General features: G+C 38.9%; 1 protein-coding gene across 2 annotated transcripts in view; it reads right to left on the bottom strand.

Annotated features, from left to right (window-relative positions):
• Positions 1-17217, bottom strand: part of EXOC4 (exocyst complex component 4) — an 806860-nt gene that overhangs the window by 229922 nt on the left and 559721 nt on the right. For both annotated transcript variants that reach the window (XM_001139207.7, XM_063815016.1), the window contains exon 11: positions 13111-13330. In XM_001139207.7, coding sequence (XP_001139207.1) covers positions 13111-13330 — 220 coding nt within the window. The remainder of the gene's footprint in view (positions 1-13110; positions 13331-17217) is intronic.

Below are 17217 nucleotides of genomic sequence, written 5' to 3'. Positions count from 1 at the left end.
TAATATAATAGGGAAAGTGGGGGTATATGGGAACTCTTTGTACTGTCTTTGCAACTTTGATAAATCTATAACTTCTCTGAAATAAACAGTTTATTTTTTACAAACACAAATATTTGATACTCCTTTCCTTGGCAAACAACAGAGGTTTGCTTTTACGTACCCTACCCCTAAACACGTAAGCTAGAGGCCACACTTTAACATAGCTGTTGGCAATTTTCATTTTATTCATTTAGCAAGTAAGTGCCTACTATGTGTTGAAGATTTCTTTTGGCTCTAAAGCAACATTTTGAAAGGCTGGAAGAAAAGTGTACTCCTCTTCACGAGGCAAGAAATTAACTGGCAGGCCAGCCTACTCTCTGCTCGGGCAGGCTGTTCACTCTGGTAAAGCGTCAGAAGCCATGGGCAAACACAGCAAGCAAGGTCACCGGAGCACTTCTGCGAGTGCCTGATAGGCAGCCTTGACCTTGAAATGACCAAGGGGACAACAAATTCCGAAATGTTTGTGGAATAAAAAGGAAGAAGCAATTAAGCTCCTGTGGTTGAAATGGGGCAAAGAGAAGTAGTGTGTGTGCAGTGAGGAGAGGTAGAGAATAGCTCTCATTTAAGTGTAGTTATCTGTATTTGACTTTGTAGCTATTTGCAAGTGAATACTCAGGGTATTCTGGACTCCACAGATATGACCATCCATCAGGGGAATAGCTGTAACTATAAAGGGGAAAAAAGGAGATAAAAATGAAGAAGAAAAAGAAAGGGAAGCTAGAAGCCTAGATGGCTTTTTTTTTCCTCCTCAAAAGACTGTATTTCCAATATGCACAATCCAAAAAGGACATAATGACATAGATAACCTGTTAATGAACTGGCTGCATGCTGCCTTTTCCCCAAAGCAGGACTTTAACTGACAGAGCTCCTGTGTGTCTAAAAAAGCAATGAATGAGAAATGTACAGCTTCATCTTTAAACAAACGTGAGTGTGCTAAAGCCAAGATGGCTGCTCCTGTGGACACAGAGGTGAGGATGAACCCCATTTGGTCATGCCTTTGAGGGCTCAGCAGGGAACACCCTCACAGAGATTCAGAAGTGCAATATTTACCCCAGAAAGTCAGACTGTTGGGGTAGTGTGGTCAACTAGGACAATAATTCAAAAGACTAATGACAAATGCTAAGCTCAGCACACCGTTGTGGCTCACTGAATCTCAGGCAGCCATGATGTCATCACCCAAAACTTTGGTCTGGAGAGAAACACATAAAACTTTCTGTCTCCCCTTCAGAGCGGAACTAGTGGATCCCTGCCTTAGCTGCCTCTGGGACGCCAGGCTCTCTGCCTCCTAATCCTGTCTGAACTGCCAAGGCCCAGTGCTCCTTAAAAGTGCATCCATTTGAACATGCACCTTCTCTAAAAACTTTCACCATTCTGTATCATTTTCACTTCAAAAGTAAACTGGTGTGTTCAGTTTGAGACCTCCCTGGTAGAGTTTTGTGCCCCCGTTAACCTTATTTCTCATTCTCCTTTCACTCCTTCACTCATTTAGACTCTCACTGTCTCAAGAACGCGCGATGGTCAGTTTTACCTTTTGTGTCTTTGCTTACATTGTGACTGCTGTTCAGGTCACTTTTCTCCTCTGCCTTCTTCGTTTCTACACATCCTACAATGACTCAGGGCCCACTTCTTGCCTAAGGTCTCTCTTGAATCCTCCAGCCTTCTGTGTCTCTCTCCTCAGCTCTTATAGTGAAAATCTTCTAAACCATCACATTCAGTACTCAATTATAAAGTGTCCTTTACTGTTCTTGGATTTGTAGGTGTGAGGAATTCCGGTTTCCTAATTAATTGATCCCTACTAAATTCCTGAGAAGAAGGAGTCTTGCTTTAAGTTTATTCTGTATCCCCACATCACCTTGTCTAGCAATAGCACAAAGCAGGTGTCGAATAAATATTAATCATTTCATTTTATTAAAATTTCAATGGTGGAAATTCTTTCACTGTGTCATGTCACTTTTGTTATAAGAGATGTATCAGGTTTCACCAGCCCATCTGAGATTGTCTATGCTAAGATTAAGTACACACAAGTTTTTGAGTAGGGCAGGATCCTTGAAAAGCATGAAGAAAAGCAGCTGCTTTACTTGAAATGTTAATCTTAAAGGGCCATTAAACTTTGAAGCTGAGATAGTCTTGTTTCTCTCTCTTCATTTTCTCACTGGAGCATCCTAAGCCAGAGCTGCAACAACCACATAGGGCAAAAACTGCTTAGGATAAGAACCTCAAAAATTTCCTAAGTACAGCAGTTCTCTGTCTACACTCATCTGGCTCCTACTAGTAATCTCGCACGATCAGCAATTCTGCTGCTCCCAAGAATGATAACTATCATTTGCTTGGGCTGTCGAGCCAGGCTTTTCTCTTCCCAGTATCTTTCAATGGGATGCTCTTCCTCTTCTCTAACATTTAAGGAAAAGAAATAAATCTGAAGATGCCTTTGTTAGCAAGTAAAGTCAAATATATTTCAGGCAAAGGCAGCCCTCTAAAGATCTGAGTGACAGAGTGTTAATGTATTTCAGTTCCTGTCAGCAGATCTGTCATAAGGCATTACCTTCTCTCCTGCTTATCCACCAAGGAGTGGGCTGAGACAAGATCAAAATGGACAGTGGCCAATCAAAACCTCAAAATGCTTACCCCAAATAAGCCCTGTTTCATAGAACAGTCTAGGTGACAACTAAGACGACCATCAGTGGGGCTCCTTTACTCATGATAGAAAGTAATCTCAGAGTCTTCCTTTAAAACCCAGGGGTTATCCCTATATTGATGTCATTCTGAAACAGCCTCGTGCTCAGACAAGTTTCTTGGCACCAAGCAAAACTGGTAAACAAGTGTCACTGACTATAATTACTTTCTCATTCAGTAGTCCCTCATGACCTCTACCCAAGGAGATAAAGTCCTCCAGTTCATTCTTTTTAAACTGACCTCATAACCCAGATGTAGTAGATGAATTCTTTAAAAGTTGCATCTAAACTAAAATCTGTTCCAAATACATTATGAGAGATGATAGATTGTTGAAGAAAACATTCAGAATAATGGTTGACCTCAAAAATAAAAAATGCTGAGATCATTAAGGATCCTTATGAAATGTGTAAGGTTGGTGGCAGATGATTTTCTGAAGACAAATGAAAGTAATGTTTATCTCTAGTCCCTCTGTTATTATTCTGAAACCCTAGCTGGCTATATTATATAGAAGCTAGTTTAAATATAGTTAAATAATTTTTTTCTGTCATTGCTTTGCAGAAAGTTACTTACAGAAGTCTAGTTAACTAGGAACTTCTCTAAGAAAACCAGCCAGTCAGATGAGATCCTGTTTCTTTTTCATTCAAAGGTAAGACAATAAGTTAATGATATTTATGGAAATTCAATTTGATCATATAATGGGCCTGTTCTGCCGGTATATTAAAAAATCATCTCTCAGTGGCTCAACTCACAGCCTTCTTCATCAACAGTTATGAGGACAAGTTCCTTTGTAATATTATATCAATAAAGGCACTACTTATAGATTAATCATAAGAATGAGCTGGTCAATTTCCTATTCCATGACACTATGTGAAGGAAATGTGTGGATGAGTACTTTTAGAAAATAAATACTCTTTTGAAGCAACTACTTTCTTACCTAATGTATCTCTTTGTATGTTCAGATTTTCTAAGATTAAAATACTGGGAACAGCACCATGGTAAGGTACTCAGGGAATGATGCGGAATTCATTTCTGTGAAGGCTGAAGAGGAATCAAAATGACCAGGTTTGGTTATGCTATAAAACAAATATAGAAGAATGTTAATGTTAGAATCTGGGTGGTGAGTATGTGGGTGTTCACTGGGCATTTTTTTCTTGATTTTTTGTATATTTAAAACATCTTTGTGATAAACTGGGGAAAAAATATTGCCAGGTTCTTATACTGGTTGTCTAATCATATATGAAACAAACCAGTAAATATCAGTGAAGCTTTCTACTTAGTAGAAAATATTTTTATTCATGTAGGTGTTTTCTTAGCACCACTCCCTTTAACACTGGTGGATTTTTTTTCTGAATGGAGCAATCATGTGGGTATGTGGACCACTAATAATAATTATGAAACAGATCAATATGTAGAAGACTTCATAAAGCCCTACTGAATCCATGATACCATAGTACTTCTCATCCTAGTCTTTGGAGGAAGTCTGGGCAAGTGTCATTCTCATTTTATACATGAGAGAGGGGAAGCTCAGACAAGGCAAGTAGCTTGGACTTGTCTAAGGTCACTGAGCTGATGATTATGGAGACTAAATCTATGTTTTATATGCATTTCCCACCTCACCATGATGAAATGTAGCAGTAAGCACTTTCAAAGATGGCTATGAAGAATCACAACAAAACTACAAAATTAAAATGTACTAAATAAGTAATAGAATTAACAATACATAAGTAACACAACTTGATAAAAATGATCTGAAAACATGGACGAATGTTATCAGATCCCAAAAGTCTCTATTAGCAATAAAAAATTTAATTTGCTCTGGTATCTTGGAAGTGAACAGGTGAGTGCTGGACAATCTAAACAAAGACAAGAACACAGGCATCTTCCACTTCATCTTCTTCAGTAAAGTCTTAGGTAGCCACAAGTCATTATTCTTGACATGAAGAGGCAAAATAATACTGTTAGTGAATAAATAAAATAACAAGAGTAAAATGCAAAGAAAATCAAAACTATGAGTGGTAAGTTAGTGCTTCTTTAGGTATCGATAAATAGTGAAGAATCAGATGAGACCCCAAGGCATCTTGGTTCTAAGACTTATTTTAGCACAGTGAGACCATTAGCACCATCTCTCAGAGCTTACAGGGGGAAAAAAAATCAATTGATCAGTTCTCTTTTCAACCTAATGATTTTCATAATGACTTCCAGCAGACCTTAAATGGGACTAATCTATTTACACTAATAAAAGCTGAATCTATTCTCTACCAGAGTGGAAGGGCAACAACTGGCTGTGATGCAAACGCCACTCAAATGCAACATTCTTCATATGAACATAATGTGATATGATGAAAACAATACGCTACTGCTGCTGGCCACACTTCCTCGGGAAACCAGAAGAAGTTACCGGCAGTGCCTTAGCTTGGCTGGGGAGATAATAGGTTTGGGCAGCAGTATAATTATCTCTAGCAAATTATTATACTGTAAGCAGCTGTGTCCACCAACTTTCAGTAAGAGCTCCAGCAATCACTCAGCCTACCAAAAACTTTCACTTTGAACCTTGTTGACATCTAGAATTTAGACCATCCTGGGCCTACTGCCTTAACAGAATACCTATTTATTTATTTATTTATTTATTTATTTATTTATTTTTAGAGACAGAGTCTCACTCTGTCATTCAGGCTGCAGTGCAGTGGCATGATCATTGCTCACTGCAACCTGAAACTCCTGAGCTTAAGTGATCCAACCCTCCTGCCTCAGCCTCCCGAGTAGCTGGGACTACAGGCACACATCATGAAACCTGGCTTTTTTTCTTTTTTTCTTTCTTTCTTTTTTTTTTTTTAGAGACAGTTGCTTGCTATGTTGCCTAGGCTGGTCTCGAATTCCTGGCCTCAAGCAATATCCCCACCTTGGCCTCCCAAAGTATTGAGATTACAGGTGTGTACCACCCAGACTAGCCAATGGCAATACTTCCACACTGCTTCCTGCCAGAGAGTCGTCAAGGAAAACATGGCAAATTGAATCGATTGCATTCTAGTTATGAGTTGTAGTGGACTGAATAGTGTCTCCCTCCAAAATTCTACACGGAACTTCAGAATGTGACTTAACTTGGAAATCTTTTTAGATGTAATTAAGGTAAGGATTGAGATGAGATAGTCCTGGATTAAGACAAACCCTAAATCCAATGAAAGTATCCTTACAAGAGCCAGAAAAGAAAACATGGAGACACAGGGGAGAACGCCACGTTACGATAGAGACAGAGACTGCAGTTACGCTGCCAGAGCCAAAAATCCACGGGAGCCACTAGAAGCTGAAAGAGTCAAGGAAGGATCATCCTCCAGAGCTTTGGAGGGAATGTGGCTCCTGGCCTCCAAAACTATGCAAGAGTACATTTGTGTTGTTTTAAAGCACTAAGTTTATGGTAATTTGTCATGGCAGCCCTAGGAAACTAATCCCCTAGCTTTAATGGACAAAAATACTGCACGCTGCTTCTGCTGCTAATAAATGGCCAGCTGACAAACTCCAGGAAAAGGAGAAAGCAGGTGAAACAATATCATCTCTTGCTGTCACACCAGGGTAGTAGAAGGCAGGAAAGGGAAGTTACCAGCTGGGTGCTAGAGTAGGAAGAACAGAAGGTGCGTAAACAGCAAGCTGGTGATGAGAAGAAGATGCAGGTTGAAAATGTGGGCAGAGAGGGCAGGGGTTGGGGCGCAGTCAGTAGAGTTCAGGAAGGAAGGCAGGCGTTAAGGGCCAGGCAGGTAACACATCAAAGCAGTCAACGCAGAGACCTGCTCACAGGTGACCCGGGGTAGGAAGGAGAGGGCATGTTTTACACCCATTACTCCATTTAATCACTGGAGTGTTGCTGTGACACAGATTTTATGATTCCCATTTTATAGGGGAAGAAATAGGTACAGAGAAGTTAAGCAATTTGGTGACAGCCACAAAGCTATCAAATGAAATGGCTGAGATTTAAATCCATTTGTGTCTGATTCCAAGGCTTATGTACAAGGCTTGGTTCAAAGTATCCAACACAGCAGTCTTTTACAAACCTGGCTGCATTAAATAAAGCCTCAACTATATATATAATATATACATATAATTTATATATATATATGTATGTATTTTTGAGACAGTCTTGCTTTACTGCCCAGGCTAGAGTGCAGTGGCGCTATCTTGGTTCACTACAACCTCCAGCTCCCGGGTTCAAGCCATTCTCCTGCCTCAGTCTCTCAAGTAGCTGAGACTACAGGTACTTACCACCACACCCGGCTAATTTTTGTATTTTTAGTTATAGACAGGGTTTCGCCATGTTGGCCAGGCTGGTCTTGAACTGCTGACCTCAAGTGATCCATCCGCCTCGGCCTCCCAAAGTGATGGGATTACAGGTGTGAGCCACCATGCCCAGCCTTCAACAATAATTTTTGATGTACTCTCTCTGCCAGCAATAACTGATACGATGGAGTAGAAAGATCAAGGCCAGAGGTACAAATTCTGGCTGCATGTTGGGATCATCTGGGCATCATACCAAACACTGATGCCCAAGCACGCCCCACCCCTGACCAACCAATGGGACCTGGGAAGTGGTATTTTTAGGAAGTTCCTGGGTGATTCTAATGGGTAGCGTTGGTGAGAATCACTGCTCTAAGTCTGCAGATATAAGTGGAAAGTGCAGCTGGCAGAGGAAGAGATGACAGTGTGGTGTTTGCAGGCGGATTCTAGCCATTTCACTTCTCAAAAGTTACTCTGACAAATACTGGGGCAGAGAGGAAAATGAAAATATGCTCTAAACATTTCAAGATTGCCCAGAATTTGTACTTGCACAGCTTATGTTTGTTCCTCCAGTGATGTGGGAGTTTAAGCCTGAGCATTAGAAAAGCTGCCTCTGTCTCACATTGCCCTGCATGAGCCAGAAAATGTAGGCTCATCTTGTACTTGGAAACAACTTTGCAAAATCAATGTGCTAGACTAGGAAGCAGCTTCTGCTGCTGCAGCAAATATTGTTTTTACAATTCCTGGGCCTGCATGAAACAAAGCTGAATACTTTTTAAAAAATGACTACTGTTGTTCACCACAAAGCTAAAACCCCACAACATTAGATCCCGTTTCCTAACTTCACGCTGGGTATCATGACGACGTTATGTTAAGAGTATGCTTCTTAAACTTTAGCGAGTACCAAAATCACTTAGAGGGCTGGTTTGAACAGAGATTTCCAGAGTGGAGTGAGGTTCAGGAATCTGCATTTCTCATAAGCTCCCAGGTCACACTGATGCTCCCGGTCCATGGGCCACACTTGCTTTTGCACTGGTATAAGGCAATGCTGCTCAAACTCTAATGTATATACAAATCATCTGGAGATTCTATACAAATGCAGACTCATCAGAGGTTGATGCTCTTGGCCACAGAACACTCTCTAAGTAGCAAGGGTATGGCATATTCCATTGGTGATAGAGGAAGAAAGTTTGCTTGTACCATTTGTTCACATAGATAGTTGTCTATTCAGCAATTTGATAGGTAAGGGGTCAAAAACCTTAAGCATTAGTCCCCTCGCTCTTTTTTTCAGATGGAGACACCAAAGAAGAAATAAATTAAATGGCATCTCCAAATCAATGGTAAACCAGGGAAATGAACTGAATCAGTTCAGTCTGTCTCCTCATGTTTAAGGAATGAATAATTTGTACTCTGGGAGATATATAAAGCATGAGATGGTATCCACTTCAATGGACTGTTTTCAGAACTCCGTGTTCAGAATCTGACTCAGGAGAAATGAATAATTTCTCTTCAGGTATTTCCTTAGTTTGAATCAACATGCTTTCCTTGCAACAGGTGGAGGCCATTCTGCAGAAAAAGGGATGGCAACAGAGGGATCTCAAATGGTAAGACCATGAGATGTATCCAATCCTGCTGTCATCCTGGGAGCATTAGAGGCATAAGAACTGTGACATTTTAATTTTAGCACCATTAACTATCTTAAACCCAAGACCATGAATTTTATACCATGAGCAGAAAACACAGCCACGTCCTGATACTAAGGAAGTCATCATTCATTCATTCATTTTCATTCACTCATTCATTCATCCATTTATTAAATATTGAGTGTTTCCTCTATGGCAGACACTATTCTAGGAGCTGGGGATTTAGGAGAGACCCAACTGCAACACATATCTGCACTTTTCTATCTATCTATTGAAAAATGCTTTAGGCACTGGGGTAAAAGTGATGGTTCTGTGCTTTACCTCTCTGTGAGGCAGTACCGAAAAGTAAGGGATTTAGACAGTTCTTCTCTAACTATGGAGAGCCCAGTTTTTATCCCCAATCAGTTGCACGTTGATACTTTTATAAAACATAAAAATGAATTGCTAGAAAAAAGAAATTTTAAAACCCACAAAGATATACAAAACATGAGGCCCAATTTTTTATTACTGGATTCAACAATGTCAAAATGCTAAAAAAAATTGTCTAAATGCTCACTCCTAAATTCTCTACGTCTCATAGCAGACTGGTGACAAACAGCTTGCAGACAAGCATAATCCTCAGAATCCACTTTGGGTAGAACTGGCTGGGAACACAGACTCCAGGGTTACATTGCCTGGGTTTGCATTACAGTTTTACTACTTGGCAGCTATGTGACTGTGGGCAAGTTATTTAATTTCATTGTTTCTCAGTTTCTTCCTCATAAAAAGAATACCACTCAGAGTTGCCATACATTTTAAACACTTGCAATCAATACAGACAAAGCACCCAGAATAGTGTCTGACTCACAGTAAATGCTACTAAAGTGTTAGCTGCTATCATTACTACTACCTACTATTATAACTGCTATCATTACTGTTTTTACTTCTTCTATTATTACCACTAGTGTTACTCTGCTGTATCAGCTTGGGCTAACACTTGCACAGTTGTTTTAGGTATAAAATGCTGCTTGTCATCTCTTCCTTCCTACTGACTTCCTTCCTTCCCTCCTATGGAACCTGTGACTAGAAAGTGAAATCACTGAGAACACATGTTGGCACCCATGGAAATGCCTCTAATAATCCAAGTGTCTGTACTGCCCAGATGCCACTTCAGAGGGACAAGGACAAAGTGTCCTGGGGTTCTCTTCACAGGGCTCCTAGGCACCGTGTCTGTCCGTTATCAAACAACTGGAAGCATCACTGAGACAGCTGTCCTCCCACCCTCCCTGGAGAATCCGGCTGGGCTGATGCTGTGTGACACTGGGTGTTGCCTCAGGGAAAGGCACGTCCTCTCTTCTACTCTGTGACCAAACAACAGTTTAGCAAAGGGAAGAATTTTAAAGGACATTTTTATACTTCCTGTAATTGAATATTTAACCCACATGCATCTTTCACGCATACACATATTTCTCCAAGCTCCTTCTTAACATTTGTTTTGGATTCTCAGCTAAAATTTTTGAGAATTATTTCTTACTCTTTTTTCAGATTAGCCACCTACAATTAGCTGGGAATAAAATATTAAGGAAACATAGAAAAAATTCAAGAATAAAATTCACCCTGTGCTTGTAGAGGAAGACAAAAAAAGAATGAAGCTTGAGTATGGGGAATTATTAGAAAACAATTTACAATCACTATAAGGCAGGAAAATACCAAAGATAGGAAAAAAAATAACCATCTCCTTCTTTGCTTTTTAAACTGCATAACTCTCTCTGAGAATATTAAACAAACTTAGTGATATGGTTTAAATAATTTGCATTTTCATAAAATAAATTTTTTTAATGAAAAAAAGGAGAGCAACATAATCACCAAAAAAAAAAAAAAAAAAAAAAAAAAAGAAGCAGGTGTGTTAACTCTAGAAAAAAAAATTTGCAGGTTAATAGCTTGAATGGTCTTAGCCTCAAGACTTATTCACTTATATATAATTATATGTTGACAAGGTCAAAGAGAGAACAGGTAAAGCTGGAGTTCTTACCTAGCCTCACGGTGACTTAAAGGACAAGAGGCACAGTAACATGTACAAAATGGCGGTGATGAGGTTGGGAGTGATCTGACAGGCACATGGACAGACTGCCCAGATATGTCATTTTGCTGGTAGCATATGGCCTTGACATGGCCCAGATCAATGAGTTATGAGTTTTAATGCATCTTTGCTACTGAAGCTGCAAATTATCACATTTAATAAGCCAGTATTATTGGTTCACAGACTCACTCTGTAATGTACTGATGCCTTTTTTTTCCTTTTAAATTCAGTGCACTAAACATGTTCAAGTTGCTCTGTATGGCATATAGCGTGACACTTCAGAGAAATAAATACTGAAAGGTTTTCTGATGGAAATGAGGCTAATGATATGGTCAGACAACACATAAAAGTAAACATATTTTTGTTACTCTTTATTTCTCATCTCCTTATTCTGACTCTGTGGGTACTTATGACTCTCAAAACTTATTCACTGTATCCATCCATCCATCCATCCATCCATCCATCCATGCAACATGCATTCATCCAGTAAGTTATTCATTGAGCACCTTCCTGCTGCCTGACATTATAATATGTGTTTGGAACTTACCTTCTAGTGGGAAAAGATAGAAAATATACAAGTTAGCAAAATTAATTAATAATTAGGGTTGTGATAAGCATTAGGAAGAAAAAACCAAAGTGTTAAAATCCTGATTAACTGGGGAGATCTATCTGGGATCTTGACCAAAAAAAAAAAAAAAAGTATTCCATTTAGATAATTCAAATAAAGAAATATGAATGAAGAAATAACTTACAGAGGTATGGGCAGGGTTGAAAGCAGGAACAAGGGATACTGAGGCATCCAGAGGTTGTAACAGCAGAAAGCTGAAATCAAGAGGCAAGGAGAAGAAATGACATTGCCAGAGTCCAGTGAGAGCTGGAGCTATGGAGGATGTGTCACCTGGCAGGATCTCCTGTTATGGAGGGAGGCACTCACAGCCAGGGCCGTGATCCAAAGTGAAGAGGAAGGGGAGAAGAAATCACCCACCCTCTTTCTCCTCCCACTTTCCAATCTTCTACTTGTGCTGCCTATCGGCAGAACCTGATCAAAAGCTACCTGGCAAGGGGGCCTCCATGACACAGTCCACAGACACAGTCCATAGGGTTTGGCCTCAGTATTGATAATGGATGGGGCTGGTGGTAAGGAAAAATGGGAGAATGGAGAATAACCAGGAAAGGAGACCTAATTAGGTAGGACAGTCAGGAAAAGCCTTCCAGTGGACATGACATTTTAAGTGACACCCAGAGAGGAGAAGACCCCAGCCATGCAAAGAGCTGGAAGAGATATCCAGCAGAAGGAAGAGCAAGCACGTTCCTTTGGCATTCCCCCTTCTCTGCACCCAACACTCAGTACAGATCCCTCACCAGGCACATGGCTAACAGAGACCCAGACCATCCAAATGAACATCTTCCTATTCTATTTTATCAATATCATGAAAGAGCTTGCTCATAAAAAAGAATGCTCATAACTAGGACGCTTCTCTAAGAAAGGTCCAGCACTTCTGTAAATTCTAACATACAAAGAAAAATCAAGGGAAACATATGTAAAGGCAGGTAAGGGCAGGCAACTGGAACAAGTAAAACTCCCTTCCATATATACAACTTCTCTTTGAAAAGCTCAAGCCTTCCACACATTGAATAGTCTCATATTGTACAATTTAGGTAAAAGTGTGAGACTGTGCCCATCCTACTCTTACATGAAGAAACACAATAAGGATTCAATTCCAACGTAATAATAGTTAATGTATACCTATAATTTAAACTCCTACTAATTTTGTTTTAGTTTTATATATACCTCCAAGTCACCAGCTAAAATGTATATAAATATATGCCTCAAGCCTATTAATCAAAAATATCTACTGACAGATTATTTTATTTTTTCTGATGCTAAGAAACCATTTTTTTATATAAAGTAAAATTTTCAGTACTAACAAGATCATCATGTGAATTCAGTGATTTGACTTTTAAAGGCTAGTTTACTGATTCAAATTCCCTGTGAGGTAGCCAAGTCATTGAAAGGTAAGTCTGCCCCTAAAAGGTATAGAGGGTTTCCTGCTGGTAATTGAAGTTGGGCATCATAGCTTCCTTCCTGTTAATCCTTCATACTCAGGGATGCATTCACCAATGGAAAAATAGTTCCTTTCAAGGACAAATTCCAGGCATAATAATGAGGAACTGCCTGCATGTTAATGAGATTCACCATCTCTCATATCCAAAGCTAACCGTTTTTTTTTTTTAATTTTCCTTAAAGATCTTAAGGAACTTCCATTATCCAACTACATTAAATCTAAATTTCCCTAGTGCCTATTTATTTTCTTTTGTTTTGTCCCTGACGAATACGGAAACAGATGGTAATTCTTCTTTTTTAAATTTATGACGCTTGCCAAGTCAATGAAAATTGCTGATAAAAATAGTAAGTTCAAAGTGTATTATTACCTGTAGGAGAGGCCGCTGCACTCCCAGCACCTTCATGGTGTCTGCGTTGGCCAGAATCTTCAAAGGGTCAGATGTTTTAGTGACTCCTTCAATCTCCTTGTTGATCTCAGCCAAGACTTGATTGAGAAAGATGTTTTTGATGTACACGGTGAGAAACTCTCGAAGAGGACACTGTTTGGCTGGGCCAAGACCCAGAGCATGCTCAATCTCCTGAATAAATCTGGAAGACAAACAGTAAGAAGGTTATTAAATTTATGAGGAAAATGTTATATAAATATGACATGAGGACATGAGTATATCTAGTGTTGGCTATTTCCGTGAAGAGGGCAGGTCATCAATAATACTCATCTCTATATAATTTTTAATCTTGTAAAAATCTAAATTACTCCACTAATTGAATAGAAATAGGATGAAACAGAAAACATGACTTCTAAAAATGGGGGGAAAAGGAGAAGACAAAAATTATTTTTAATTCCAGAAGGAGATAAGACTACAAGAAACAATGGGAAAACGTGAAAAACAAAAAACACAAATTATTGTGCAAATTAAAAAGCACATCCCCGAAGAGTACATATTTCCCACCGAAACCTTTACATCAGGGGTCCCCCTACCCCCACACCGGGCGATGAACCAGTACGGGTCTGTGGCCTGTTAGGAACCAGACCGCACAGCAGGTGGTGAGCAGCCAGCTGGGCGAGCATTACCACCTGAGCTCCGCCTCCTGTCAGAGCAGCAATCACATTAGATTGTCATAGAAGCATGAACCCTACCGTGAGCTGTGCATGTGAGGGATCTAGGTTGCATGTTCCTTATGAGAGTCTAATATCTGACCTGCGGTGGAAATTTCATTCCGAAACCATCTTTCCCCCAACCCTTGTCCGTGGAAACATTGTCTTCCATGAAGCCAGTGCTTGTGCCAAAAAAGGTTGGGGATTGCTGCTTTACATGTATAGATATAAATGTCAAAAAGAGAGAAACAGAGAGAGAATGAAGGATACTCTAAAATTCATGATGATATGTGAGTTCAGAGGTTAAGAAAGGGAATGGGATGGGAGTTGGAGGACAAAGGAGAACTTCAACCTTTCTTGCAATGATCTATTTCCTCTATTAAAAACCCTTAAAGAATACATAACAGAATGTTAATGATTGTCAAGTCTCAGAGATGAGTATAGATTTATTAAAATTCTTATTTTAATAACAAAATAAATTTATTATTAAATTCTTTTTAATTTTCTATACAGGCAGCCCTGCTTTGTGTGGTTTAATATGAACAAATTGAAGTTACTACTGTTTTTTAGTTAAATAACATCAGTCCATCAATTACATAGTTTAAATACCTCAATACCACAGTGTAGTCACCACAGTACATTAAACTTAAGTAACTAAAGTATAAACTTTGTTGGTAGCTCCTCTGAAATCCCTGTGTAAATAACTGATGTGTGTTCATCATGATTAGTGACCAATCACATCCCTTCTTCCAATGTCTATTAGCAACTGGTCACTGTGCATTTGTTATTCACTTCATGGACAGGGAGCAAAGCAAGCAGCTGTGGTGCCTCCCTGTCCCCCACTGATAAATCCATGTGGCATTTTATAAAAATGGATCATTGAAAGAGGGAATTGGCCAACAAAGATAAAAGTACCGCGAAGTGATAACACTGGAAGTGAAATTTGAATTGAATGTAAATGGAGTTACAGGAGAAAGAGCTGACCCTGGGAATGTTGACACTGCTGCCATTGGAGAGGCATAGCCAGACTGAAGGCCAGCACAAATGAGGAAGGTGGTTGTGACCAAAGGGATGCAGAGGATGAAGAGAGATGAGAAGCCAGAGGAAGTGATGTTGGCAACAAATTTCACACTTAAAAAAACTCTTGGAGATATTTCACAACACAGAAAAAATAAAGGATAAAATGCTGGCAACCGAGCCAAACTCAAAAGTATGATAGTTCACCCAGAAAAGATGCTTGCTCTGTATTGCAAAGCATATAAGACAGCGGCAAGCACTGCTATACTACTCTTGATAAGATTTTAACAAAAAAAAAAAACACTTTAATTGTCAATGTTTCTAATGTTACAGTGTACTAAATACATATCAGTTTTCTTATTTTTCATTTCTGTATATATTTGTAAATGCCAGGAATAGAGTTTTTTGTTTTTGTCTTTTTTTTTTTTTTTTGAAGCAGTCTTACTCCGTCACCCAGGATGGAGTACAGTGGTACGATCTCGGCTCACCTCCACCTCCTGGGTTCAAGTGATTCTCCTGCCTCAGCCTCCCTAGTATCTGGGATTACAGGTGTGCACCACCACGCCCGGCTAATTTTTTTCTATTTTTAGTAGGGATGGAGTTTCACCATGTTGGCCAGGCTGGTCTTGAACTGCTGGCCTCATGTGATCTGCCCGCTTCGGCCTCCCAAAAGTTTTTAATGTTTTGATAAAAAATTTTAAAGTCATGAAATAATTGTGACTATCCTCATTGATTAAGATTGCTTTGCATGGTTTCAGCTTGCATGGTCATTTTTACAGTTCCACAATGCTATGGAAAGGAAGAGCTGTATTGTACTTCAATTTCTTCTCAAAAAAGAGGAGAAGAATATCAATGAAAACATAAAATGAATAACCAACTGGGAAGATATATTTACAATTTATATTACAGATGATGGCTAGAACTCAACAAGAAAAAAAAACCAAATGACTTAGTAAAAAAAATTATCAAAACACATGAAAAGACTATTTGTAGTCAATACAATGACCATTAAACATTAGAAGAAATTTTTCATTCATAAGAAAAATGCAAAGTAAACTATACTAAGATGCCAATTTTTACAACAATGCAATTGGCCAAGTTCCAAAAGTTTGAAAACACACTCTGTTGCTATAAGTGTGAAGAAAGAGGCATTCTCATATATTACTGACATGAGTGAAAAATGCTACAACCCTTATGGAAGGCAGGTTGGCACTATTATTCAAAAATCCAGATGAATTTCTTTATCGCCCAGAAATCTCACTCCTGGGAAATTCTTCTGAGAGCTATATCTAAATACGGATGTGATCATCTACATACAGAGTATATAGATCATTACAGCATTGTTTTTAGGCAAAAGACTGGGAACAACCTAAAAGTTCATCAATTAGGGAATAAATAAACTGTGGGATATTTACATTTTGGAATACTGTACAGCTCCCTCTACCCCCAAATGTGGAAACTTCTGATGTACTAATGTGAAAAGACCTCCAGGATATATTGTTACAAGGAAAAAAAGCAAGCTCAGATCAATCTACGGTTAGCAGTATTTACTACACTAACCTCTATATAACAATTATATACCCATTTGTTTATTTTAGCATAAAGACATCCTGGGAAGTCTCAAAAAAACAACTAAGTACCCATAGGAGGCAGGGGTGGGGGTCAGGTCTGGGAGAGGAGTAGAAATTAGACTTTTGAATTACAACTTTTAATAATCATTTGATTGTTAAAAACTGTTAATGTATTAGCTACTCAAACAACATTAAATTAGAAAATTTAAAAATTGCCTACACATATCAAAGACTATATTTAATAAATTGCTGTCAAATTAGGACACATTTAAAGTGTGGTGTATAATAGTTCCTTAAGTTTAGCTGTTTAACCTAGTAAAGAGTTTTCTTTACTTACTAAACCAATACATTGCAGTTAATCTTACATATTACCAGTTAAACGCTCTATTAACCCCTGGGGTGTATGTGTGGTGGGGGGATGAAGATGGTGTATATATAGGATTATCACAATGAAAAAAGTAGCTTTCCTTCAAAGAAAGATGAAATTGAGAAGGCACAAGAAAGAGCATTGAGGCTTCTTAACTGATGTTATCAATGTGAAAGAAAAATAAAATACGACCAAAACCAAAATATAATGGATCTTTAAAGAGAGGGTGAGTGAAAGAAGGCAGGGAAAAATGAAATAAAAGTAGATGGTTAAGCATGGCCACAATTTGAAGATCTCCAAATACCACATCCTGCTGCGATGACCCCTTCTGTTCTCATCTAACCCCCAAAAAGATACTCTACCCAGGTGCATCCTAGTCTACTTGGTTGCCTTCCAAAAGAAAACCACTGTTATTAATTTGCTA

The sequence above is a fragment of the Pan troglodytes genome, chromosome 6 (assembly GCF_028858775.2).
Source record: "Pan troglodytes isolate AG18354 chromosome 6, NHGRI_mPanTro3-v2.0_pri, whole genome shotgun sequence".
NCBI classification, from domain to species: domain Eukaryota; kingdom Metazoa; phylum Chordata; class Mammalia; order Primates; family Hominidae; genus Pan; species Pan troglodytes.
Note: the sequence above shows the minus strand (reverse complement) of the source record. Positions and strands in the feature narration are given on the sequence as shown.